The 27,992-nt window shown below is 42.8% G+C and overlaps 1 protein-coding gene across 1 annotated transcript in view; it reads left to right on the forward strand.

Moving 5' to 3' along the window:
* The first annotated feature begins 15,225 nt into the window (after positions 1-15,225).
* Positions 15,226-27,992, forward strand: part of LOC146578028 (protein NLRC3-like) — a 32,785-nt gene continuing 20,018 nt past the window's right edge. Inside the window, exons 1-4 of the mRNA XM_085256235.1 lie at positions 15,226-15,255; positions 16,014-16,129; positions 16,205-16,315; positions 26,383-26,461. Coding sequence (XP_085112361.1) covers positions 16,041-16,129; positions 16,205-16,315; positions 26,383-26,461 — 279 coding nt within the window. The 5' untranslated portion in view covers positions 15,226-15,255; positions 16,014-16,040. The remainder of the gene's footprint in view (positions 15,256-16,013; positions 16,130-16,204; positions 16,316-26,382; positions 26,462-27,992) is intronic.

The raw sequence follows: 27,992 nt of genomic DNA on the forward strand, positions 1-27,992 counted from the left end.
CAATAAATAAATTAGACTTTACTTTAACTTGCCCCTGTGCTTTATTCACTGACATCTCATCTACTTTACTGATCTGGTTTCAGTTTGGGAAAAATGTGTGAGGTTATACACATTGTTGTACATGATTGCTACCACTTTGCCCTCCTGGTCAGCTGACAGTAAAAGTTATTTATTAGCAAATATCTTGATAAAATGGAAACCAGAGCTCATGTGTAAAAAGGGCCACGACGTCTCACATAAACTTCAGTTTTTGCAGGTTTGACCAAATCTCAGCAAGCAGGTCCAGTTGGTGACTTAAAGAAACTGAGGAAGACTGAAGGATGATTTCCTGAGAAAAACTACAAAACCATAGATATTCTCTTCATTCTGGGGCGTCTGTATCCAGTAAGGGTCCTAAGGTTCGACCCTTGCTAAGCGAGCCCACCGCAGACATGAGCGAGACAGATAATGTTCCTCATAAATTAAAGGACACTTATCCTCAAAGCCATTAAGGGTTAACTGAAATATTCCATCGTATTCAAAAATTAATTAAAATCCTTCTTTAGTTGATGTTGTTATGGAAAATTTAACAATAACCTGCAACACAGTCAGTGAGCTTGATTTGTGGGTTTAATAAACACACTGCAATGTGGAGAGAGCATCCCAGTGAAACACCAGGACCATCTCTGTGGCCACCGCCCTCACATCTTCTATACAGACACACAGACAAAGAACATCCACAGACTCTCACATGTTGGTATAGCCCCCCCCCTCTCACAGGGGGCCATACCTCCTCCCTCACAGAGAGAATTATGACCTTGTTTTCTGCTTGGCCGTCACCTAAAGATTTACATCCCTGATAAGCAGGAGTCCCACTATCTGTTTAACGTCTCCCATTACAACGGCCTCCCTGTGGTAACTTTCCACGTGCATGTAAACTAGTGACAGGAGTGCTCTCACTATGGTAAAGTGAGAAAGTGATATTACTATAACTAATGTGATGTGATTAAATATGTGATTAATACATGAGAAAAGAAATCCGCCACCACACTCCACCCTTTGTGATGCCACAATTAAGAATCACATAAAAACATGGAGATTTCTTTTCTAACTACTGAACATCAGCACAATTACGTACTCAAAGAAATTCCATAATGTGCATCCTCCCTATAGTCAGAAGGAAAAAAACAAATTCACACTTTATGGTCATCTTCGCTCCATCTGAGTCTCCACCCTTTGTTTGAAGGATGGCAGATACCATAAAAGAAAACACAATATGAGATCATATACAAAATGAAACAGCCTCTGTTGTTCATCTGCAAAGAAAACTTTACCCTTAGTTACATCAAGCTGCTCTTTCATAAGAACCTGTTGTTGAGATAAGGAAGTCTTTCAGTGTGTGATATATTTTCCACTTTATCATTAAATCAACCCATGTTTCCCAATTTATTAACAGTTTCTGTAAAAGACCCCCATCCCCAGTGTTATTAGGGATTGAGGCACACATGCCTGACCAAACATCACACACTCCTTTGTGCCATTTGCTTTGCCCTGTCCAGATGTTTGCCATCAAGGACAGTGACTATAACCTAAGTGAATACCACAAACCTAAACTAACTTCAAAGTTAGTGCTTCCCAAAGTCTGGGGTAAAACCCAGAAGTAGCCATGAATTTCCACACAGCCAACATATATCAAACACTTCTGAGCTACATTTACAACAGAGAGATTGATCTTTCCTCTCTATCAGTCAGTACATTGTGCTGTACTCGTTACTACTGTAGACCCATTTACACAGTGTAAACCCTCTCAAAGGCATTTACAATTATCTTTACTGTCCCCACAGCAGTGATTGGGGAAACCAAAACCACCACATTTAACTCTAGAAGAACAACCTCATTTTTTAGGTGCTTCCAGCATGTTTGAGACCTATCAAAATCAATCGTTGAAATGTGATGAACCCAAAATCCTACTTTACAGTGTCAAACAACATGTCAAAGCTGAGTACACATGTCAAAAGAACTCACAACTATTGTTACTATGTTTACTCAGACAATGAGGGCCTAATGCACTTACGCATCAGGAACTGACATGCTAGATAATCAGTCTACCTACCCTACAAAATGCGCACAAGTTGCTGTAAAACGTGCATGCTATAATTACTCCAATCACTTCTACTCAGGCTCAGGACTCTAACAGAGTTTGTGATGTTCGGAGAGTTATGTGAATGCATATCATTTATAAAATGATTATTAACGTCACACCAACGACCTCCTTAACTTAAAAACATACTAAGCTTTCCAGGGAAACTGATTGGTTGTTTAAGCAGGTGTTATCTGCATTCATTCGCTGATCCCTCTTGGGTGGCACAGAGTCTGCTCTGCTGTCGCTGAGTTGGAGCTTGGCATGAGTGTTTCCTAGTTCTCGCTGGGTCTCTGAAGACTTCTGATCAGCACCCAGTCTCAATCTCAGTCTGGAGATTCCACCCTTGGGATGATTTCTTCCAGCAATACTCTGGCTGCTGCCAGTGGCGTGTCTAGAAATGTTTGTTGGGGGGGCCAGGTAGGGGCACAGATTTGGAGAAGGGTGGCAGATGTAATTGGCAGATAATGTTAAAAACAATTCTACCAACCGTTAACCATAATTCAATAATCCTATAAACCTAATAACCAAATGCACTTTTAACTCTTATTAGAATGAGATTTTAACCACTACGGTGCAAAGTTTTTAGATACTGCGTTGATAAAGTACAAGAGATACAATCAGTGCTTTGTCAGTGTTTACTCAGCATTCAAGGACATCAATATTTGCATAGCATTTTTACTGACATATAGTGCACATATGTTTTGGGCAAAAACATTTTTGAATATTAAAATACGAACATTTGTAACAAACAATTGACAAATTAGCCAATGCAAAACTTTATCTGCCTGTTAAAAAAAGAAGATAATCTTCTCACAAACTGGTGTTTGATTTTGAAACAGGAAAAAAGTGGGGAAACAACTGAAAAGACTAACATTTGAATAAAACCTGAAAGCAAGTAAATACTTTCTATGCTGCCTTATGGTAAACTTTGGTAATATTGATAAAGAACAACACTGGCTGATGATGAAATACAGTCAGCTGGCATGGTGACACTGCCAGTATTAACCTGCAGGGCTGGACTGGGACAGAAAATCGGGCATTTTCACTACAGACCGGCCCCCCAGGTATTAAAGCCATAAAGCCTTTGACTGAAAACAAACCCTGTTGTGACAGTGATGTACAGTCTTGTTGGTATATGTATGATTTCTATACATTTTACATCAGATAAAAACTTTGGTTGTAAGATTTAGATAATTATTTAATAAAAGCTAGATATTTTAAATGAGAATAAGAAAGAAAAGTATTTCTTTGTGCCCACCTTTCCCTGTTAATGCCCTACCTGGCCCCCTGGCAACACTTTGCTAGACCCGCCCCTGCACAGTTACCAGCTGTCAGCTGCTTAGAAAAGGATCCTGGTGTTATTTGTCTCTCAGAAACAGTTCATAACTTCAACTCATCCATGTCACCTAAAAGGTAAACCTGTTTCTCCATCACAGCTCTGATGATTCAGTAAGGACATCTCCTGGTTTCATCTTCATGTTTCCCTCTCACCACATATCCAAACCATCATGACCAGCAGCTTTACAGCTGTGGCTCCAGCAAACATCAGCTGATACTAGAAATTAATATTAAATACATTCTAACAACAGCTGATCAAGCTTAAACGTGCTGCTGTTGTTTAGCGCGACATCTGCTGGTTTCCTCTTTCTGGCACAAAGTGGGCGATAAATAAACAAGAGAGAAAAGCCGATCAGCTGATCATCGATCAGTTTCATGATTGAAGTAGAAACAGGAGAGGGAGGGGAGAGGATGAGAGAAGAGGCAGCTGTGCAGCATAAAGACAGAATAAATCCAGCTTTGTGTCTTTTTCCATTCTAGCTAAAGTTCGGGACAAACTGCGTCTCTTCTCAGCTCAATACAAACGTGTAATATTGTCTCTGAATGAGGGACCATTCCATTTTTTAAGGAGCCGTTGGCAACTCTACTAACTAACCTTATGAATAAAATAAAGTTCACTATCAGTAACATCATAGCAACCGAACAGCTGTATAGAAACTCCGTCATGCTAGCTAGCACGCAGTACGAGTTATTGTAACTGACTGTAAAAAGTCAGCACAACGAAAATAACTCCACCTAAACTTAGTTCATATCTGACCCAGATAGACTGCAGGTCATAACTTCTTACCTGAAGTTCAGTTCACCTGACACTCGGACCGGTGGCTGCCTCGGGTCTCTGCTCCTCCTGCCTCCCCTTCCCTCATCCACCTGTTGCCTCTGTGGAAGCCCTGCCATAGCCACCACCAAACAACGGAGTTATTTCTACACATCGACCTGCATCTGGCCAATCCACCACCTCTCATTGTTCATGCCGTTACAAAAAAAATAAAAAAAAATAAGTCATCAGCACACCCGGTATGTCCGATGGCCTGTCCAGCTATCTTAACCTGTTAATCTTTCTCCGAAAAACTGTTTCTTGCAGTGCCATCTTTCTGCTTGGCTCTCCTACCTTTGCTAACGTGATGCTCATAGTGCAGAAGCCGATGCTGCATTCACTTGCACTCGGATATCTGAGCTTCACTGTGAAAACATAATCGGACATTTGATATTTGATTGAATTTTATTGTTTTAGCTTCGGGGTGGCACCTGGGGTGGCCAGTCTGCTTGTGGGGGTGGCCTGTGCCCCATCCTTCCCTGATCTAGTAACAATCAGCTAATTTGCATATCAGCTATTAACCCACCAAGTTGACAGGACAGAGATGCGTGTTCAAAATATTATGACAAAAGAGAATTTACTTCTTACAGTAAATTACTTGTGCTGCACCAATCAAGCAGAAAGTATTTGACAATTTACTATATTAACAACTAAACTTATTGTCTGATCACTGGTTGGTCAAACCAGAATTTTTTCCCACAAAAGTTAAACTGTTGTCCTGTAACCCAGAGAGTTAACTGTCAGCAGTGGATACACTCAGCGTTTGATAACAAGTGTCTGTGAAATTTGCACAATTTTAACACTGACGACAGATAACAAGCTGATCTTCATTGCATGTGTGTGTGTTAGTAGGCAGGTTAATGGCTGTGTGTGCAGTGGAGCTGCAGGTTCAGCAGGGCTTTGTCCTCAAAGCTGCCTTTCCTTCACATTTCTCTGTTTATGTGTGTTTGTGTGTGATTTAGTTTTACCTTTGTAGCGATCCTACGGACTCTTTATCAACCTCCACAAGACAGCCGGCCACAGTTTTCCAGCCCAACGTTCATGTGTTCTCACATTAACAACAACAGACCTCCATGCTCTCTTCTCCCCACCTCTCACAGCTTCTGTCTCTCTCCTGCATCGGCAGCAGTTCACGGTGGTGGCGTGTCAGAGGCCCAGGGGGCCGTTCTTCTTCAGCTTTGCCTTTTGTCTTTCACTCTTTTCAGTCTTTGCCATTTCAGTTCCCAGTATAGCAAATGTGAAACTGAGACAGTCTTCTCAAGTCCATTCACACACATTGATGTTGCTGGTGAACCTCCCAGCTTGTGATTGGGAGCGCATGCTTCCATCCACTATGGCATGTGTACATGCTGCTGAACCCTGTAAGGTTTAGGGCAGTGTTGCTGTGTGTTCACATTGTTGAGTCTTGAAGTCGACGCAGTTGCTCTCGAACTGCATTTTCTCTTCAGGGAGAGATTGATTGCCCTCGAAGCTTGTTCTTCATCGTGAGGTGTACATGGAGTGAAGCTGTGTAATATTCAGCCAAAACACAGGCTGGTGTGGTTCCAATTATGTTGATCTATCATTTTGCTCCGGCCGCTGTGCTTGTGGAGGACGTTGATCCAGTTCCGCAGCCACCTGTGCTAACACACTAAAACATTTATTTAATATCATTTTCATCACTGCTCATTAACACTTTCCCTCTCTTATTCTTCTGTCCACATTTTAACACATCTCTTTCCATCACTCTCGGTTATACACACACCCACAGCACTTCTTACACACACACTTCTCTTTACTGCATTCCTCAGTTTCTACACACTTCATAGAAAAAAATCATGCAATCAAAACCTGGATTTGCCCGGACCACCCGGAGGTGGCTGTACTGCTGACCTCAGCTTTGTGGACAAGCGCGTTCACCGTCCGGCCTTTTCCTTGTGGTGCAAAAGTGTTAAACACCATAGACTAAGGACAGAGTCCTTCCCACAACAGTCCAGACAAGGTACAGAATTCACCTGCTGGCTGCTACTACTGCACATTCACCCAATGTATGTATGTATGTATGTATATATATATATGAACAAGAAAAACTTTATATCAAAAAGCTGAGTTTCCTTATGAGACCGCAGTGCATGACTGCATGAGTGACACAGGCTGCTGCACACAGCAACAGAGAGGCCCTCTGGAGGTGAAAGCACAAACTGCATGATGTCACTGTAACCACCACAGAGACAGGAAGTGTTTTTATGACTGAAACACTGAAATGATGCTAACGGCTGTTGTTAGGCTTCTTCCTTCAGTGTTTAAATATTTCAGCACTAAACTGATGTTTCTTCAAAGCTCATTTCAACCTGTTGAAGTCATGAATGAAAGTGCAGACTGAGAGTGGATCACATGATGTTTAAGGTGTGTCATGTGACATGTTCAGTATTGTCACATATGTCTAGATTGTCCCTGATATCATAGCTGCTCAAACACTGATGATTATCTTTGAAGAATTATTACTGATGGCAGCAAAGTTTGAATGGAGCTCTCTGTCTGTGCTGATTTGTCGCCCTCTGGAGGTCAAAGCACAAACTGCATGATGTCACTGTAACCACCACAGAGACAGGAAGTGTTTTTATGACTGAAACACTGAAATGATGCTAACGGCTGTCGTTAGGCTCACTGACAGCAGTGCTGATGTGTTCATGTCAAACACTGGCTCAGGTCAGACTCCTTCATCCTTCTCCAGCGTGAGGCCGCCCTCAGACCCACAGGAGCTCTGACCTTTGACCTCCTGACCCTATCCACTTCAGTCTCTTTGCAATGCAAATCCATCCAAACTGTAGCAGAACAAAAGAAGCTGGAAGCTGTTCTCTGAATGATGTTCATCTACGGTTGCCAACTCCCTGAAAAATAAATAAGGGACACCTCACGGCCAGGGCTGGACGACCCGCAAAAATTCATAACGTGAGAATGAATTTTACACACTCAGCACCTGTTATCTCGATCTCTACCCCATCCCGGCCCATTATCTTGGATACTTTCTCTCCTGTTTCACTACCTGAGCTGGTAAAATTAGTGAATTCAGTGAAAGCATCCTCCTGTTTACTTGACATTATACCTGCATCATTATTCAAAAATGTCTATTGGCCCATGTGTGCTCACTTTAATCAACTCTTCACTGGCATCTGGTATAGTTCCGGTTTATTTTAAAAACGCTGCTATTCTCCCACTTTTAAAACAACCTCAGCTTGACCCCTCTCTTAGGAGCAGCTACAGACCTATCTCTAAGTTACCGTTAATTACTAAGCTTCTAGAAAAGGTTGTGGCTCAGCAACTTATGGCAGCTCTACATAAACATGGTTTCAGTCCGGTTTTCGTCGATTTCACTCCACGGAGACAGCCCTTCTTAGGGTCTCAAGAAATATCTTGATGAATAATGATGCAGGTAAATGCTCTGTTCTACTCATGTTGGACCTCACATCAGCTTTCGACACAGTTGACCATCACATCCTCATTGAAAGGCTGAAAAATTGGGTTGGTGTATCTGGAACTGCCTTAGAGTGCTTCTCCTCTTATCTCCATCACCGATCCTTTTCTGTGGCGGTCTCCGTCCACATTAGAATGAAAATAACAAACACTGCTTTTGTCCATCACATCCAATCAGAAACAAAAGAAGGTGCCGGATGTTATTCTTCAGAGCATTTGTGCTGAGAAATGAGAAGACAAATGTTTGATTTTAGGTCATCCTCTACCTCCCTTACTTATGGTGTCCCTCAAGGGTCAGTTTTGGGGCCTTTATTGTTTTTAATTTATCTTCTCCGCCTCCAGCATATAATGGGCTCTTTTGAGGACATTTCTTATCACTGTTATGCTGATGATATTCACTTGTACGTTTCTTTTTTATTTTATTTTATTTCTTTTTGTCCCGTTTGGATCTTTAGCCATCAGAATTGTTGTCTTAAGGCCAAGAAAGATGCCAAGCGGATTTATTTTACCAAGTGGATCATCATGGCCTTGCCATATTGGTCCATTTGATTGACCTTTATTATAATTATGAATTTATTTTATTTTCAGTTGCTACAAACGGGACAGACATGACTGTGGGATAGGACAGGGAGAAAGAGTGAAAGAAAGAGAGGGAGAGAAAGAAAACCAAAGGGGAGAAGAGACGGTGAGAAGGGGGGGAAGAGAGAAAAAACAAACAAACAAACAAACAAAAAAAACAAAACACCTGGATCACCTGTATGGAGAAAAAAAACAGAAGAGAAAGCAAACAACAAAGAGCAACATAATAAGAAAAAAAAAAAAGCACCATCACAATAAACTAGCTAGCAGTAGATACTAAATATTAAACGATATTGTGCAGCACGCAAGATAGACAGCGCACAATGTGCTTTGAGGCAGCATACCTGTGTGGATCAGCATGCTTGCATTCCAAAGGTTTCTCCATGTAATGATCTGCTAGGGAGTGTGGGGGGAGCCACAGCCCCGTCCACCAGGGTATGAAGCAGGTATGGAGGAGATCCAGGCCCCAGATATCCAGAGGCCCCAGAGTACAAGGACCCGAGGAGGACCACCAAAAGGGGGGGAACCGTGCCACCCTCCTGGGAAGAGCTGAGTAGAGCCCCAAATGAGAGGTCACCCAGCAGCTACGGAGCAGAGGCCAGAGGGGGTTGCAGTGGCGTGCCCGCGGGCTCTGCCAGCAGCCAGCTGTGCCAGAGAGGACCGAGCTTCAGGCCCAGAGGCCAGAGGCCTGAGGGCATCCCACCCCCCGGAAGGGGCCCAGCCGGGCCACAGCCCCCAGGCCCCGCCAATCGGCCACCAGGAGTGAGCCGGTACATACATGAGCGCCCAGCCCCAGACGACAAGGACCACCAACACACCAACGTCTGAGGGCATCAGCCACCGGCAGGTAGTGTGGTGAGGGGAGATAGGCCTCCGTACTTTAGAGGGCCTGAGATGTTCCCAGAGAGGTGGAGTCTAAGACCCAACCTGACATATAGACACAGACGAACAGGCACACGCAGACACAGACGTGCATTCCCACCCCCATATGCACCACCAAATACTCGGCACTCACCCAACGTGTAGACAGACACAAATAGACACTGCACAGACAGTCGCACTCCCCAAACACAGTTGTACGTTTCTTTTAAGCCCCAGGATTTATCTAAGCTTCAGCATCTGAAGGATTGCTTAGATTCGATCAAACGTTGGATGGCTGCAAATTTCCTCCAACTCAGCGAGGGGAAACCCGAAGTCCTCGTATGCGCCCCTGATAGGTTTCTATCGCAGATAGTGAAAGCCCTCGGTCCTCTCTCACTCTATGTTAAATCCTCTATCAGGAATTTAGGTGTCACCTTTGACTCGAGTCTCACATTGGATGGGCATGTGAAATCTCTGGTTCGGTCTTGTTTTTATCATTTAAGAAATGTGGTTAAGCTAAGCCCGATTTTATCTCGCTCTGAACTGGAGATTGCTATACATGCATTTATTTCGTCACGCTTGGATTATTGTAATTTGCTGTTTATGTTCAAGGTTCTTTATTTGTCACATGCATAGTTATACAAGTATAACACACAGTGAAATGTAGCCTGACACGCTCCTCGACATGTGCAAAAATGGGGGGGGGGGGGGGGGGGGGTACACAATGTACACTTCAAATGTACATTTGAAATGTACATTGTGCCTTGGTTTAGAGTGTCTGGAAGAGAGTCCTGTCTCAGTCAATTATAGATGATGTGAGAGGGCGGGTGTGTGTGTTTAGGGCCCGGATGGCTTGGGGATAGAAGCTCCTCTTGAGTCTCTCTGTCCTTGCCTGGATGATGAGGAACCTTCTACCAGATTGCAGGAGTTGGAGCAGTTTGTTGCCAGGATGGGACGGGTCCTTCAGTATCTGCTCTAGTCCGGCATCTCCTGGTGTCTCCTGGTGTGTCTAAGCAAAGGTTCTCTGGATCGTCTGCAGGTTGTGCAAAACGCTGCAGCTAGGCTTTTGACAAAATCCTCCAAGTACTCAATAACTCAAGTAAGTAAGTAAGTAAGTAAGTAAGTAAGTAAGTAAGTAAGTAAGTAAGTAACTCAATCAAGTACTCTGATAAATATTAAGATAAATAGATAAATATAGAGATATAAATATAAAAGTGTCACGGTGTACAAAAGTGACAGCAGGCTGCACTGAGCTGTGATTGGTTCTGTTTGTTTCCCAGATTTGTGCCACCTACAACATCCCAACACCTGCTGATGTCCCCACTCTCAGTGTGAAAGTCCACACAGAGGTGGAGCCCACAGGTGGATCTGCCAGACTGACTGTGGAAATACATCCCTGTAAGTATGTGACAGGTTAGAGGAGAGCTCTGTACCAGCGTGGAGTCACTGTGGGTGATGAAGAGCATGTGTGCACACACTGTTCAAACACAGCTACAGTGGGAAGGAGAAAACTACAAACATGGAGGTCCTGGATGTTCCCAGAGTGTGAGTAATTAGACAGACGCTACCAACACGTCATGTGATCACTGTGATGATGTCATCTCCTCACAGCTCAAACGTGGCCTCCTGGTGAGTCGTGTTGAACCAAAGGAAGATCCTGTTCTGGTGTCCTTAGAGGAGGTCAGAGAAGTCCACAGTGGGGACACCAGATGATGATCTTTGGTACAAACTGTGTCTGCGATTGTTTCTGTCTCGTCCAGTTATCAAAGGACACACCCATCAACCACAGCTTAGAGATCATCCAGGAGCTCCCAGTGGACAACCTGAAGCCAGCCGTGGTCAAGATCTATGACTACTACCAACCAGGTCCAAGTCTAACTAAGCTTTACTCCAACAGCACACTGACACACTTCAGAGGATCCATCAGACTGAACAGTTCATACAAGCTGATGTTTCCATCAGTGACTCAGAGAAATGACACTTTCATAAATCTGGTTTTAGTCACTTTGAGTGTGAACAGGAAACAAACTGCATCATTTGTGCTTCTTGCACCAAGATCCTCCTCGTCTCTCCCACAGCCAGGAAGTTCAGCTCTGCTCTCATGAAGCAGCAGGAAGATGTGAGGCTCAGAGTGAGGACTGAGTACAGACTGATGGCACACACTCAGCCTTTTGCCACTGCATGCACAGCTGTGAGTCATGTGACACTCGTGCACTCGTGTTGATCACACCTCTCATTGCAGATTAGTGAACTCTCCCAGGGGCGACGATCACACACAGTGGTGTGAAAAAGTCTTTTCACTCAGTCATTTCTGACTGTTTTTATCACACAAATGTTCCTGTTGGACAAAGATAACACAAGTAAATAAATGATGATGTCACTGATTAAGGCACAAAGGTGAGCCCAACCTACCTGAGCTGTGTGCAAAAGTAACTGCCCCTCTGCTTCAATCATGGATGAGCTGTGATGAAGCACATTTGTTTCTAAAGCTGAGTTCAGTCTGACAAACACACTCAGCCTGAAGAAGACCTGTTGGATCAACAGACTCTTCAACTTCTACAGAACCCGTGTGAGAAAGTGAACAGGCTGAAAGATGTCAAACAGCAACACATAATGCCACCATCTACACAATCAGCTGACAGAGTCCCAGCTGTCAGTCTGCACAGGGTTCAAAGCCATTTCTAAGGCTTTGGGACTCTGTTGAACCACGGTGAGAGCCATTAGATACAAATGCTGAAAGTGAGGAACAGTGGGAACCTTCCCAGGAGCCAGGGGCACCAAAATGACTCCAAGAGCACATCGACATCCAGGAGCTCACAAAGTGCCCAGAACAACATGAAAGAGCTGCAGGCCTCAGTTAAGGTCATCATTGAACAATAAGAAAGAGAATCCAAGGAGAAAACCACTGCAGAGCAAGAAGAACACAAAGGATGGTCTCACATCGTCCAACAACATGTTGATGATCCCGTTTGGGAAAGACTCTGTGGACTGATGAGACAAAAGCTTTGAGTCCTGTTACATCTGAAACTAACACAGCATCAATGAAAAGGAGCCTCATAGCAACAGTCACATATGGTGGTGGTAGTGTGATGGTCCCATGTGATGCACCATGGCAGCAACAATACAACAACAAATACACACACGTGACAAATGTACAGTAACAGATCATTAAGTGTCACGGCGCCGTGCACATTAGTATGTTTGACTTAAGCTTAATAATCAGAATGATGCTCTGATCTCTTCTAATAAATGAAATCATACCTTTCTACTGAAACCTTTTCCTGAACCAGACCCTGCAGGATCCACCTGAGGGTCCCAGTCCTGGACCCTGTTTGTAACCAGGAGGATCCCAGGCCTGATTATTGCTGATGTGTTATAAATATTCTGGTTTTATTCTCATTAAATAAATATGTGTATAAATTAGAGATGGACCGATCCGATATTACGTATCGTATCGGTCCGATACTGACCTAAATTACTGGATCGGATATCGGAGAAAAATAAAAAATGTAATCCGATCCATTAAATATCACGAAAGCACCTCGCAAAACTTGCAGCACGCTGTAACTCACCTCAGAACGTTAGCACGTCGGAGCAGTATGCATCACGTGATAGAGCAGCTGTGGCATGCGGGACCTGTCGGTGGTCTGGATAGCATGTGGAGCTTCACTAGCAACCTGGCATTTCATCTCCGACAAAGTTATCCCCGAGAGAAGTAAAGCAAGTGTGTAAGTCCATCTCTGAATGTTTGTAAAGCATTCCCACGTTAAGCTTAACAAGCGACTGCCTCTCGCTCTCCGGCTGCTACTTCAATCGTGAAACTGCTTAAATGATCAGCTGATCGGCTTTTCTGTCGCGAGTCCGTCTCTCTTGTTTGTTTTTGGCCCACTTTGCACCAGAAAGAGGAAACCAGCGGCTGAACAACAGCAGCACGTTTAAGCTTGATAAGCTGTTGTTAGAATTTATTTAATATTACTTTCTACTCGAGGATCTTTTTCTACGTAGCTGACGCTGGTAACTGTGCAGGGGCGGATCTAGCAAAGTTTAGCCAGGGGGGCCGATAGGGCATTAACAGGGAAAAGGGGGCACGAAGACATACTTTTCTTTCTTATTCTCATTTAAAATGTCTAGCTTTTAATAAATAATTATCTGACACCCAAAGTTTTAATTTGATGTAAAATGAATAGAAGTCAATTACTGTATATAGTGACTATTAAGTCTAATATATATATACCCTAGTAAGCTATAGTACTTTTTCCTTTGGGAAGGTACCATCTGTGCAGTCTGCAATTTTGTTGAAGAAAGATGTTGAATCTATTTAATATTTCTTGAAAAATAATTGATTTCTGTGCATTTTTTTTCACACTGCATCAAATTAAGGTTGATTACGTCGATTAAGCATCATGAGGTGGAGCGTGAGGGGTGGTTCCCTATTTTTTATTTATTTATTTTTGTTGTTGCTGGGAGTTGGAACCCTATTAGTTAGGTTGCTTAATATTTACGCTAAGTACTCTTTAAAATACCAGAATAGGGAGGATGGTGTAGGTCTAAGTTTATTAGATTGATCAGTATTGCTGAACTATGAAATATTTTTTTTGTATACAGGTATAACAGAATAGCTTTAGTGTAGTTGTTGTTTTAAACTTGAGTATGAACTTGCAGACTTGCAAAATGCAGCAAGATATTTTAAAAAACAGTTTTGTTGATTAAAAAACACTATATCGGATTCATATCGGTATCGGCAGATATCCAAATTTATGATATCGGTATCGGTATCGGACATAAAAAAGTGGTATCGTGCCATCTCTAGTATAAATATGTGGACTCATGTTTCAGTCCTGGACGTTGATGCTTGTTTGTTTAAAAGGACACAGATGGACCTTGTCTCCTTCTTTCCTTCCTTTTGTGTCCTCTGTGCTTCATCTGCTGCTCTTCACTCTGTTACTTTGGACTGATTTCACTCACACTTTGTTTCCATGGTTTCTTTGCGTCACGCTGACAGCACGTGAACAACACGACATGTTTGATCTCAAAGAAGGAGCAGCATCCTCTCTCCACCCTGTTTCTCCATCTTCTACATCACCTGATTCATTCCAGTTTCTCTGCTTTCACTTTGATTCCTGAGCGTCTGTGATGAACACACTATCAGCATCACTGACATGTTTCATCATTTAAAAACACTTCCTGTCCCTCTGTGGTTACAGTGACATCATGCAGTTTGTGCTTTGACCTCCAGAGGGCGACAAATCAGCACAGACAGAGAGCTCCATTCAAACTTTGCTGCCATCAGGAATAATTCTTCAAATATAATCATCAGTGTTTGAGCAGTTATGATATCAGGGACAATCTAGACATGTGTGACAATACTGAACATGTCACATGACACACCTTAAACATCATGTGATCCACTCTCAGTGTTGCGACTTCCATCCACAAATAAAGCTGCTGCTGGCTGAGTTGGTTTGAGCTGTGACTCGTCTGCAATAAGCCAAACTGAGCCCCACTTGTGTTTGTGTATTTATTTCAAAACAAAAACAACAAACTTTTCACTTCATTCAAAGCAAATAGCCCCTCTATGAACTTTTATCATTTGAGAAATTGACTGAAAGGTGACGTCAAATGACGTGTAAAAACCCGCTCACCCAACTTCTCTGTTGAGAACGCCAGCATCAGGTAAATAACATGTGACCACACCCCCATGCAATCACCTGAGGTGCAGAAAAATCTAAACCTGTGCCACCATAATAAATAAATCATAAACATTCACTTTGGCTCTCACACTCAGTCTGCACTTCCATTCATGACTTCAACAAGTTGAAATGATCTTTGAAGAAACATCAGTTTAGTGCTGAAACATTCAAACGCTGCAGGAAGAACAACAACAAAGTGATGACACATGGTTGTGTTTCAAACAGGAAAACCAGCAGGAATAAATCACAACCTGCCAGAGATTTCGGATATTCCGAGGTGCACCTGAACGCAGCACACAGATTTTCATGCTCCTGAGTGTCCTCAAACGCCTCTCTGGGTGTTTCCTTCTTTCCTGAGCTTCGTGGAGTGGAGCTTGTTGTTGGTGTGTGAAGAAACTGTAAGTTTTCTTCGTTTCCTCCTTTAACAGTTTGTCTTTAGGAACTTTACTGTTTGTTCAGCTCACGTTTGATTTCTTCACACAACAAACTGTGTGTGTTTGTAATAAAGTCAGTGTGTAATGCTTTCCTGGCTAACATCAGCTGTGTGCAGCTTAGTTCCAGCACAAACACCACCATCAACTTTGCTAAATTGCCAATGAAAAACATTGAGCAGCAATGCCTATCCAACTCTGTTCACGGTTGTTGCAGTTGTGATAATTTGTGAGGCCACATTGGAAAAAGCTCGGATGAGCTTGCCAAAGTTCTACAAGTTGGGCCTCCATCAGTGTGTCTAGAGCACACGTTGCACTGCCGCTGCTCCGTTTTTTTCACTTCCATTTCAGAGTTTGCGCATGCGCAATGTGTGAGGTTTTGTTAAATTGTCTCTTGGCACTGCTTCAACAGTGCGATACCCTCACGAGCGGCGACCAGGATTTCAAACAGATTCGATTTTCTTGTGACCGATTGCTGGTCAGGAGCTGGTCATAAGGTGTTGATCGCTTCTCATTACCCCATGTGTACTACATGATGCGCAGCACACAATTAAGTAGTGATGGGTAGATGAGGCCTCGTGAAGCGTTTCAGCACATTCCATACTGACACCTGCTGGACCTTAAGTATCATTGCAGGCAACTTACTTGCGACTCACAACAGACATTCAATGACCTAGTCCAGTCCAGGGGTCAGTGCACATGAATGATTTGTGTTTCCTCTGCAGGTAGAAAGTGTGTGTGAGCTGAGCAGCATGGATCAGTGTGAGGACAGAGAGGAGGGAGTCCCTCCCTCTAAAAGCACTCTGTGTGGGGAACATGAGAGCCAGACCAAAGCTCAGAGGTGAGATGACCATCTCTAACTGTCCATGACTCTTCTCCATGTCACAGCTCAGCACTCACATCTCTGCTCCATCAGTATTCACAGGGACCAGCCTGGACCTCCACCCAGCTCTGTGTCCTTACAGAGTGACCGGTCTAAAGAGCCCCCTCTTAATTTTAAAGTCTGGCCTGTGTCTGCTGCAGAGAGGTGAGCTGTTAGTAACATGAACTCTTTGATTTAACTGCTTGATGTTGTTGGATATAAACTGCAGTGCAAACACTTCATTCCCTCAATCCCATTTAAATTGCCTCTTTAAAACAAATCTTTGATTTCCAAAGAACTGAAAATCCACTTTAGCAAACAGGAAGTGAAACATGTAAAAACCATTTTATTCTAATATGAACTACAGCAGAAAGGAATTGAATGAAAGATTATTTGGTCTCCTGCAAAGTGGTGAATACCAAATCTCTGAAATGCTGCTGAGGAGATTTATTTGGTGAGAAAACACATCACAAGTATTAACACTACATAAAATCTGAGAAAAAAAAACATGTTAGAATATAAACAAATGTTTGCTTTTTATTTAAACACCAGTCAAAGAAACTCATTGACTTTAAATCAGGCACGTGTCGTCCTGCAGAGAGGTAATGTGTGTGTAAATGTTGTTGTGACTCAGTGTTTGTGAATAAATCTCCATCATGTTTAATGTCAGCTCAGCTCTGTTTCACACACATTTCTATGTTCATATGTGAAGCGGTGTGTGTTGGAGTGTTTCCACAAACACAGCAGTCAGAGTGTAAAGAATTTGTGTTGTAGGAGTTGTTTCTGAAGTGAAGAGGCTGAGTGTCTGTAGGACTCCAGCTGCTCCAGCAGGCGTCTCCTTTGTGCTTTGCTTCAAACACAGTGTAGGTGGGAACTTCCACACTGTTGTAGGGTGAACATCTCAGTTCTAGCCTGTGTGTGAATGTAAGGTCAGCTGATATACATTTACCATATCTCACAAAAGTGAGTACAGCCCTCACATTTTTGTAAATATTTTGTTATATCTTTCTATGGGGATACTAGAGATGGACCGATCCGATATTACGTATCGGTATCGGTCCGATACTGACCTAAATTACTGGATCGGATATCGGAGAAAAATAAAAAATGTAATCCGATCCATTAAATATCAGGAAAGCACCTCACAAAACTTGCAACACGCCGTAACTCACCTCAGAACGTTAGCACGTCGGAGCAGTATGCATCACGTGATAGAGCGGCTGTGGCATGCCGGACCTGTCGGTGGTCTGGATAGCATGTGGAGCTTCGCTAGCAACCCGGCATTTCATCTCCGACAAAGTTATCCCCGAGAGAAGTAAAGCAAGTGTGTAAGTCCATCTCTGAATGTTTGTAAAGCATTCCCACGTTAAGCTTAACAAGCGACTGCCTCTTGCTCTCCGGCTGCTACTTCAATCATGAAACTGCTTAACGATCAGCTGATCGGCTTTTCTGTCGCGAGTCCGTGTCTCTAGTTTGTTTTTGGCCCACTTTGCACCAGAAAGAGGAAACCAGTGGCTGAACAACAGCAGCACGTTTAAGCTTGATAAGCTGTTGTTAGAATTTATTTAATATTACTTTCTACTCGAGGATCTTTTTCTACGTAGCTGACGCTGGTAACTGTGCAGGGGCGGATCTAGCAAAGTTTAGCCAGGGGGGCCGATAGGGCATTAACAGGGGAAAAGGGGGCACAAAGACATACTTTTCTTTCTTATTCTCATTTAAAATGTCTAGCTTTTAATAAATAATTATCTGACACCCAAAGTTTTAATCTGATGTAAAATGAATAGAAGTCAATTACTGTATATAGTAACTATTAAGTCTAATATATATACCCTAGTAAGCTATAGTACTTTTTACTTTGGGAAGGTACCATCTGTGCAGTCTGCAATTTTGTTGAAGAAAGATGTTGAATCTATTTAAACGGACAAGATTGCACCCTGAAAAAGCTAAACTCTGGATAAAAGTTTTGAGATGATATATAGTATGAGATGTATATAATATTCAGATCTTCAGAGATATCTTTTTAGATATCTGTGAAATGGACAAGTTGGACTACCAACTTCAGATATTAATCTGTAAAATATAAACGCAACAACCAATTATTTAATCTACCTGAGCTATTTTCTCTTATCTCGTTGGTTATTAACTTTATCTTTGAATTCAATTTTGAGATACTGTATATTTGTCATGCGCCGCGGCGTGCGTGCACAAAAAGGATCCAGACGCAGACTCGAGCGCTAGCAGAAAAGGACACTTTATTATAATAACAAAAGGCGACCCGGGAAAACCAAAGGAGCAAAACGAGGAACTAAAAAACCCGGGGAGGCTGCAACAGAAAGTGGAGAAGATTACTAGGGAGCCGGGAAGCGGGGAAAACACATCAAGACTGAGTTAGAATAGTTGGCTTAAGATTAGAGCGGGACCGTGGGAGCTCGGGAGGGAAGTGTGGAAGTCCGTGAGAAGGGAATCCGTGGAGTTAGTGAAGGGGCCAGATGATGCACTGGGTGATCCAATTGAGCAGGTGGCAGACACTGGACGCCGAATCGAAACCTAGACACAAGTAGGCAGCAGCTCAAATAAGATTGTAGGAGCCATATGAGTTGTTTCTGACTAAGTGGGTTGGTTTAAATGGACTCACTGTATTGGTGCACGGGTGTGGGGCGTGTCTCATGGGTGTGGTAGATGATAAATGTGGTTGCACTCACCTGTTCACGGCACCTGATGTTGATGAGCAGAAAGGTAGGGTGAGCATGAGGCAAAACTTTCTGTTGAACGCAGCTTGAATGATTTTGATGTATTTTAACTGGAACTTGATGGTTTTTGTATATTTGTGCACTAATTGATGCCATAGACCAAGTTGTAATTTGACATAGTAGTTAGTGCAGTTATTGGTGAGTTGCAGTTATTTGTTTGTGCAATCTGTGCATTTGTTTAATAGTTAATCCCATGTGCTGATTTGTATATGTGACAGTTGCATGTGGAATAAAAGGAGCAAATGGTACAGAAGTGTATTTTATGCGTTTATTGTTGCGCGTCATCTGTGTCCTCATGTTTAGCCTGCCGCGGCCACAGTTTGGAAGAGCCGTAATAAATTGTCAACAGAAAAGTTTGGAGGTTTTATTGGATTATTTATATATAGATGAGTTTTATTGGTGAGAGTTTTATAGTTTGCTGTTGCCTTTGTCCACCCGCTTTTAGATGAAGCCTTTGGCTACACAGAACAGATTTCTTTCAGGAGTCTTGTTCCCCTGTTAGGTTTCAGCAGTACAGCTGCACAAGGCGTTGTACTGATTTGCTTTCTAGTTATTGTGCATCAGGCGGCTGAAGCCATTGGCTTGGGAGTACCGCCGCAGTTTGTGTTTAAGACAGTTTGTCTTCCTCACAGCTGACGGTATGGAGGTACATAAATACCCACCGCTAGTATGTACGGAAGACTAGGTTGAGTTAGTTAGGTTTAATAGGCAGATAGTGGGGGATATTGCTCCTGTTAATTGTGTGTCCAAGGTTTTATGAGGGGAATGTCATCAAGTTGATGTGTTGGGATGAGGCTGTGTGGCATAGGTGCAGTTCAGCGTTTGGATTTTGTAATGTTTTGAAGAAAAATGGAGACACACCAATTAATACAATGTGGTGATGTGGATGGAAAGAAAAGACAGCCGAAACCGACTGCTAAGGCTTTGGAGAATCAGATTGAAAGGCTTCAAACAGAACGTCACACTAAGATTAATAAAATTAAAAAGGTCATAAAAATTATTAAAGAGTTAAAGCAATCTGAGGATAATGTTTCCACTGTTCAGGCTCAGTTAGAGAATTTGTCTGTGTTGCTTAATGAGGCGACTCATCTGCATGAAACCTTGCTTCCTTTGCTTCCTCAAGAAGAGCAAGAAAAACAAACTGCTTGGTTTATAAGTGTGCGAGCACATAATACTGAGTTTATGGAAGAGATAAAGAAATGGCTTCATGATGCAAAGGGAAACCCTCAGAGTAAAAATCAGGTGTCTGAGCTTGATTTGCCACATTTAAATCCACCTTGTGTTGATTCCTCTGATGTATTACCTGCTGGAAATGGTTCTGGTGCTTCTAGGCACACCGTTAGTAAAGGTGCTGCGATAGATGATGTTAATCCAAGTGATAGCGTCTCTAATGTTGGAAACAAAAGTAGGAAAAGTAAATCATCACTCAGTGGCTCAATGGTTTCATCTGCCTTGTCAGCACGCATAATGGCAGAAGCTGACATGGCTGCCCTTCTTGTTCGACAGAGGTTGTTGAAAGAAAAGCATGCTTTGGAAGAACAAGAAATACAGCTTAAGAAAAGAAAGGAGCTGCTTGACTTAGAAACTGAAATAGCAGCCTCAGCAGCAAAGGTGAATGTTTTAAAAACTTCTGAAATGTCCCGAGTCTCAAGTGCTGTTAATGGTAAATCTGATGGAATGAATTCATATTTAGAATGAGAGCAGGGGCGTTTAGGCGTTTTAAATCCTAATGCTCCGACGTTCAAACCTGTGTTACCAGAGCGACCATATCAGGGTGTTGATGCAAGTGATCATCAAGCACATGTATTGGATGTAAGGCCCGAGGTTAAAAATATTTCTCAGCCTAAGGTCATTTCGTTGGAACAGTCAGAGACGAAGTTACATCAAGTATTTCCAGGTGCAGTTTCAACTACTCAGATGATTTCGCAGTCTCACGCACAATCAAAACCTCTCACACATACAGTGCAAGGTGGTGAGGGTTATGATCATCTAGTCACAGTTTTGAAGAAACAAAATGAAATGACAACTTTACTGGCTGAGCAGCAGTCTCTGTTTTTGTTACCAAGGCGTGACATTCAGTTATTTGATGGCGATCCTTTGCAATATCAAGCATTTATGAGAGCTTTTGAGCACATGGTGGAGAGTCAAGCTCACAGTGCTAAGGATTGTTTATATTTTCTCGAGCAATATACTAGAGGCCATCCAAGAGAAATGGTCCGAAGCTGTCAGTATATGCCTGTTGAGTATGGATATGCTAAAGCTAAATCTTTGCTCCAAGAGAACTTTGGCAATTCACTGAAAATTGCTGCTGCCTACATTGAAAGGGTCAGTAAATGGCCACCTATAAAATCTGATGATGTGAAGGCTTTGCAGGAATATGGGTTTTTATTAAGGCAATGTTGTAATGCAATGGGAGACGTTGAGTTCTTGCATGAGTTGGATGTCTCTGCTAATATGCAAGCAGTTATAAAGAAGTTGCCTTATAAGCTCAGGGATAAGTGGAGGAATGTTGTCTGCGATCTGCAGGAGAGGTTTCAACGTAAAGTGGTTTTTTGCGATGTTGAGTTTGTCGAAAGGCAAGTTAAGATTGCAAGTGACCCATTGTTTGGAGATATACAGGATCCTCCGACAGCCACCAGAAAAGATGCGAGGAATAGTAAGTCTCAGTTTTACCCTAAGGCTAAGCGGAGTAGTTTTGCTACTACAGTGGCCAAGGTGGAAGGGAAGATTGAGCCAGCATTGAGGCGAGAGAATGGTTCAGTTGTGACCAAGGTTTGCTTGTTTTGTGGAGCAGGGCATATGTTGGAGTTGTGTCCTTCATTTGAAAGAAAGATGCACTGTGAAAGATTATCTTTTTTGAAAGAGAATGGCGTGTGTTATGGTTGTCTGCGCATTGGGCACAGAAGCAGAGACTGTAGGAAACGTCTCTTGTGTAAAGTCTGTAATCAGAAACACCCCACGCTCTTACATATCTACTCTAAGCAGAGGGGAAGTGTTGCAGTGCAAACTATAGGAGGGGGAGAACCACCAGATGAAGGTCCTTCATGTGCGGTGCAAAGCAGTGGTGTTACTGGGGCCGGTGAGCAAAATAGTGCTCTATCCGTAATACCAGTTAGAGTGAAGGCCAAGAAAGGTAATCAGTCACTGATAACCTATGCCTTTCTAGATCCTGGGAGTTCAGCTTCATTTTGTACTGAAGCGCTCATGAATAGACTGAATCTTTCAGGAAGGAAAACTGGCATTCTTTTGCGGACAATGGGTCAGGAGAAAATGGTCAGTAGTTATGTTGTTTCAGATTTGGAAGTAGCTGGTTTGGATTTAGATCACTACTGTGACTTGCCTGACTTATTTACTCAGAAAAGCATGCCTGTTCATCAACGTAATATTCCCCGACAGGAAGATCTCGATAAATGGCCACATTTGCACCATATTAACATACTGGAGATAAATTCCGGGATAGACCTGTTGATCGGGACCAATGTGGCCAAGGCTTTAGAGCCATGGGAGGTTGTTAGAAGTCAAGATGGAGGTCCCTATGCGGTAAAAACTATGCTGGGTTGGACGGTGAGTGGTCCTCTCAGAGAGGATCGTAAGACTGACGTTTTTGATGTGAGTGTCAATAGGATTTCCGTGGCAAGATTGGATGAGCTGTGGGAACGTCAAATAAAGGCTGATTTTCCAGAATGTATTCAGGATGAGCAGTTGGCTTTGTCTAAAGAAGACCAGCAGTTTATGAAGTCAGTGATGGATTCTGCTAAGTTGGTTGATGGTCATTACACCATTGGTTTACCTTTTAGGTGCAATCAGGTAAACATGCCAAATAATAGGAAGGCTGTAGAACAGCGAGCTATGAGCCTTAAACAGATGTTTGTCAAGGATGATTCCTGGTTGTCAGGGCCAAAGTTTCTTGCTGAACCAGAAATTAATTGGCCAGTGAACCTTGATTTTGGAACGATCTCTTTAAATGAGATTAAATCCGGAGATTAAAATGGCCGTTTTAGTTAATGCTGTTGATGCAAATGAATACAAGAGTGCATTAATCAGGGACATCAAGAAGGCCTACAGAAAGCTGGCTTTGCAGTTACACCCCGACAGAAAGCAAGACGACCCGCAAGCCCTGGACAAGTTTGCAGACTTGGGGGCAGCCTATGAGGTCCTCTCAGATAAGGAGAAAAGGAAACTGTATGACATGTATGGAGAGTACAGGCTCAAAGAGCGTCACCACAGTTTTCACAGCGATGTCTTCTCCAGTTTCTTTGGTGACTTTGGGTTCATGTTTGGTGGCAACCGACAGCAAATGGACAAGAATATTCCCAGAGGAAATGACATAATACTGGACCAGGAGGTTACACTGGAAGAAGTGTGCTCTGTGAACTTTGTGGGTGGTGAACGTGAGTTGAGAGAGGCAGTGGAAGGATGGAATCAGGCACAGCTTCATGAGATGCTGCTGCAAAAGGGCACAAAGTGGATTTTTCATCCTCCTGCTGGTTCCCATCATGGCGCCGTTTGGGAACGTCTCATAAGGTCTGTCAGGAAGGTGTTAAATTCCATTTTGAAAGTGCAGAATTTGGACGAAGAAGGCCTTTGTACAGTTCTTTGTGAGGCAGAGGCTATTGTGAACAGTAGACCAATAACCAAAGCCTCTACTGATCCTAATGATTTGGAGGCCTTGACTCCTAACCATCTGTTGCTGCTTAAGACCAAGCCATTGATACCACCAGGAGTGTTTCAGAAGGGGGACGTGTATGGACGACGTCGATGGAGGCCAGTACAGTACATGTCTGACCTGTTTTGGAAGCGCTGGGTTAAGGAGTACCTGCCCCAGCTTCAAGAGTGTCAAAAGTGGCAGAGAATCGGACGGAACTTCATTCCTGGGGATGTGGTTATCGTTGTCGATGCTTCTGCGCCTCGTAACTCTTGGGTGACTGGAAGGATTGTGGAAGCAATTTCTGACAGTAAAGGACTTGTACGTCGGGTTCGTGTTAAAACAAAGACTGGTTGTTTGGACAGGCCGATCACTAAAGTGTCTTCTACAGGAAACAGAAGAGTCATGAAGATCGACTTTTTTCAAATGTCTATTTGTATTAATGTATATTTGTTTATTTTGAATTAAAATTGTATCTTTGAATGTTTGATAAAGGATTGAGCATGTTTATCAATATGTCTCCTACATGGTAAGTATGATGTAATTATTGCTCTAAAATAATTAGGGGCCGGTATGTAGGAGCCATATGAGTTGTTCTTCTGACTAAGTGGGTTGGTTTAAATGGACTCACTGTATTGGTGCACGGGTGTGGGGCGTGTCTCATGGGTGTGGTAGATGATAAATGTGGTTGCACTCACCTGTTCACGGCACCTGATGTTGATGAGCAGAAAGGTAGGGTGAGCATGAGGCAAAACTTTCTGTTGACCGCAGCTTGAATGATTTTGATGTATTTTAACTGGAACTTGATGGTTTTTGTATATTTGTGCACTAATTGATGCCATAGACCAGGTTGTAATTTGACATAGTAGTTAGTGCAGTTATTGGTGAGTTGCAGTTATTTGTTTGTGCAGTCTGTGCATTTGTTTAATAGTTAATCCCATGTGCTGATTTGTATATGTGACAGTTGCATGTGGAATAAAAGGAGCAAATGGTACAGAAGTGTATTTTATGCGTTTATTGTTGTGAGTCATCTGTGTCCTCATGTTTAGCCTGCCGCGGCCATAGGTTGGAGGAGCCACAACAAAGATCTTAATGCAACGCTTTCACGGGAGTCTAGTTACCACAGAGAGGTGATTAACGGACTGGCGTGGAGCATGCGTCAGCGCCAGGTTAAGTAGCTCTTCAGGTAATCACCCCGATGGAGAGCAGGTGTGCCGGAGATGGCCCAGCCCGGGGGTTTTCAGGTTGTTGCAGATTTTTAGTTTAACATTTATGTTCTGTTTTTTTTTTACTGTTTAAAGTATCAATGCCAAGTGGCTTTTAAACCCCAAAACACGCTGCGCCAAAAACTGGTCCACCCCACAACCTCTGGCTAAGAGGATGGCACAACACAGAAGAGCTACCTCGTCAGGCCAGGACTCTGCAGTCTATTTACACCAACAGGCCAGTGGACACTCTTTCAATGATGAGGATGTAACATCCTGGACAGGGAGGAACGCTGGTTTGAGTGTAGGGTCAAGGAGGCCATTTACGTGAAAAGGGAAAGACCATCTCTGAATCAAGGAGGGGCCTAAGGGTACATCTGTCACCATCTTACAATGCTGTGATTGCAGCCATTCCCCAACTCTCTGTGAATGGGACTCATGGCCATTGATCAGTGGTTGTTGATCAATGGCCATGAGAATTTGCATAATTAAGATTAAGGCACTGACCTCCCAGCCCATTGTTCGTTCAGTGGGCTGGTTTCAGTCATTATGCAAATGTCCTGTTTATAAGACTGAAACCTGCAGTCAGCTGAGACTGAAGAAGTCACTTGGATGAGTGACGAAACGTTTCTCCCACTGAAAACGTCCAGATGAACAGAATCAACCTTTTGGGGACTGAAATCAGTGGTACTCTTCTTGCTATCTTTGACTGCTGATGTTCTCTATAATATCTGCAAAAGATTTAATAGTTTTATTGCAAAGTCTCTGAGGATACTGAATCTTTAGCTGTTCATATTTTTTAATAGCCATTTTGTGTTAAAAGTATTTTTACAAAGCCAAAAATCACTGTTCAGCTTTTGTTATCAGGGCTTGGATGTACACAGTGAAGAGAATGTTAAGATAAGTGTCAAGAGATGTATTCTAAAACACTTCTTCAGCTGAGAATCAGAGAGGAGAAACACACAGTTTTACTTGCAGCAAGGGGAGTCACAGAGCACTCGCACGGGAGTGAGGGCTCCGAGACTCGCACCCTGCCACTGCCCTGGTCTTTATTTATATACATCAGTGCGTGCGTTTGTTCATTACATTGGAATGTGGATGTGTATACGTGTGTGTGTGTGTGTGTGTGTGTGTGTGTGTGTGGGGTCAGAGTGTGACCCCATAAAGACTTCCCTAAACCTGCTTGTCTGGAAGTCCAAACGTTCATCTAAACAAAAGCCACTTAGCCTAAAACAGACATAGTTTATCCTACCACAAACAATAAAACAAGGTGCGAAGTGAAGATAAGAGTGTCCAGCTGTCACTATTGCTGTGGGAAGAAATTTATAACAAGTCTTGTAGTGAACAACAGCCTAAGTCATCAAAAGGTCAACATGCACTATTCTACCATATGCAAACTTATATCATTAAAAGATTATACTGACTACTAAGTACAATTTTCTATTGACAATAAGAGAAATGAACGTCTTTGTGTCAGATGTGGTTCCATCACAGGCATTATCAAGTGGGAGTTTTTTTTTTGTTGTTTTTTTTTTTGTGTTTTAATGTTTGTGCAGAGGACCAGAAGGTTGCATTTTAAGTTTTAAAGTTTTTGTTGTATTATTCTGACTCTTTTTGGTTCCTCCACAGAGTGGACCAGCAGAGCTCAGAGGTTCCCAGTGGTCAGTCTGCCCAGCAGCATCAAACACAGCTGGACTCCATATTTATGGTCTGTACATGTACAACAACTACTTTATTATTAATAATAATACATTTATTTTTGGGGGATAAATCATCCTCAAAAACCTCACTTTTTGTGGGGTCCCCCAGGGGTCCATTCTTGGCCCAGTTCTCTTTTCAATTTATATGCTCTCTATGGGTTCAATTTAAAAAAAACAAACAAAAAAAACATGGGATCTCATTCCATTGTTATGCAGCTGACTCAAAGACTCAGAGGTGATTGTGTTTGGTCTCTGTGACTACTGCGACTTTGGCCCCTTAGAAATTTCTAAAAATCCTTATGCGAGGAACCTAGGAGTGCTTTTTGACTCTAATGTTTGACAAACAGATTAATGCTGTAATCAAGACCAGTTTCTTTCATCTTCAGCTACTTGCTAAAGTGAAGCCATTTCTCTGTTTTAGAGACTTTGAGAGAGCTATCCATGCTTTCATTTCATCTCGCCTCGACTACTGTAATGGTCTTTACTCTGGTGTTAGTCTGTTGTCACTTAGCCGACTGCAGCTGGTCCAAAACGCTGCATCACGGTTACTAACTGGCACATGCAAGCGAAAACGTATACAGTGGCTTGCAAAAGTATTCGGCCCCCTTAAACTTTCCCACAATCTATCACATTACAGCCACAAACACGAATCAGTTTTATTGGAATTCCATGTGAAAGACCAACAAAGTGGTGCACATGTGAGAAGTGGAACGAAAATCAGACATGATTCCAAACTTTCTTTACAAATAAATAACTGCAAAGTGGGGTGTGCGTAATTATTCAGCCCCCTGAGTCAACACTTTGTAGAACCACCTTTTGCTGCAGTTCCAGCTGCCAGTCTTTTAGGGTCTGTCTCTACCAGCTTTGCACATCTACAGACTGAAATCTTTGCCCATTCTTCTTTGCAAAACAGCTCCAGCTCAGTCAGATTAGATGGACAGCGTTTGTGAACAGCAGTTTTCAGATCTTGCCACAGATTCTCGATTGGATTTAGATCTGGACTTTGACTGGGCCGTTCTAACACATGGATATGTTTTGTTTTAAACCACTCCATTGTTGCCCTGGCTTTATGTTTAGGGTCGTTGTCCTGCTGGAAGGTGAACCTCCGCCCCAGTCTCAAGTCTTTTGCAGACTCCAAGAGGTTTTCTTCCAAGATCGCCCTGTATTTGGCTCCATCCATCTTCCCATCAACTCTGACCAGCTTCCCTGTCCCTGCTGAAGAGAAGCTCCCCAGAGCATGATGCTGCCACCACCATATCTGACAGTGGGGATGGTGTGTTCAGAGTGATGTGCAGTGTTAGTTTTCACACATAGTGTTTTGTATTTTGGTCTCATCTGACCAGAGCAGCTTCTTCCACATGTTTGCTGTGTCCCCACATGGCTTGTGGCAAACTGCAAACGGGACTTCTTATGGTTTTCTGTTAACAATGGCTTTCTTCTTGCCACTCTTCCATAAAGGCCAACTTTGTGCAGTGCTCGACTAATAGTTGTCCTGTGGACAGATTCCCCCACCTGAGCTGTAGATCTCTGCAGCTCGTC

This window comes from Mchenga conophoros, linkage group LG3, assembly GCF_057382185.1.
Source record: "Mchenga conophoros isolate Kocher_MC1m ecotype Shallow Benthic linkage group LG3, M_conophoros_male_GT1.1, whole genome shotgun sequence".
NCBI lineage: Eukaryota > Metazoa > Chordata > Actinopteri > Cichliformes > Cichlidae > Mchenga > Mchenga conophoros.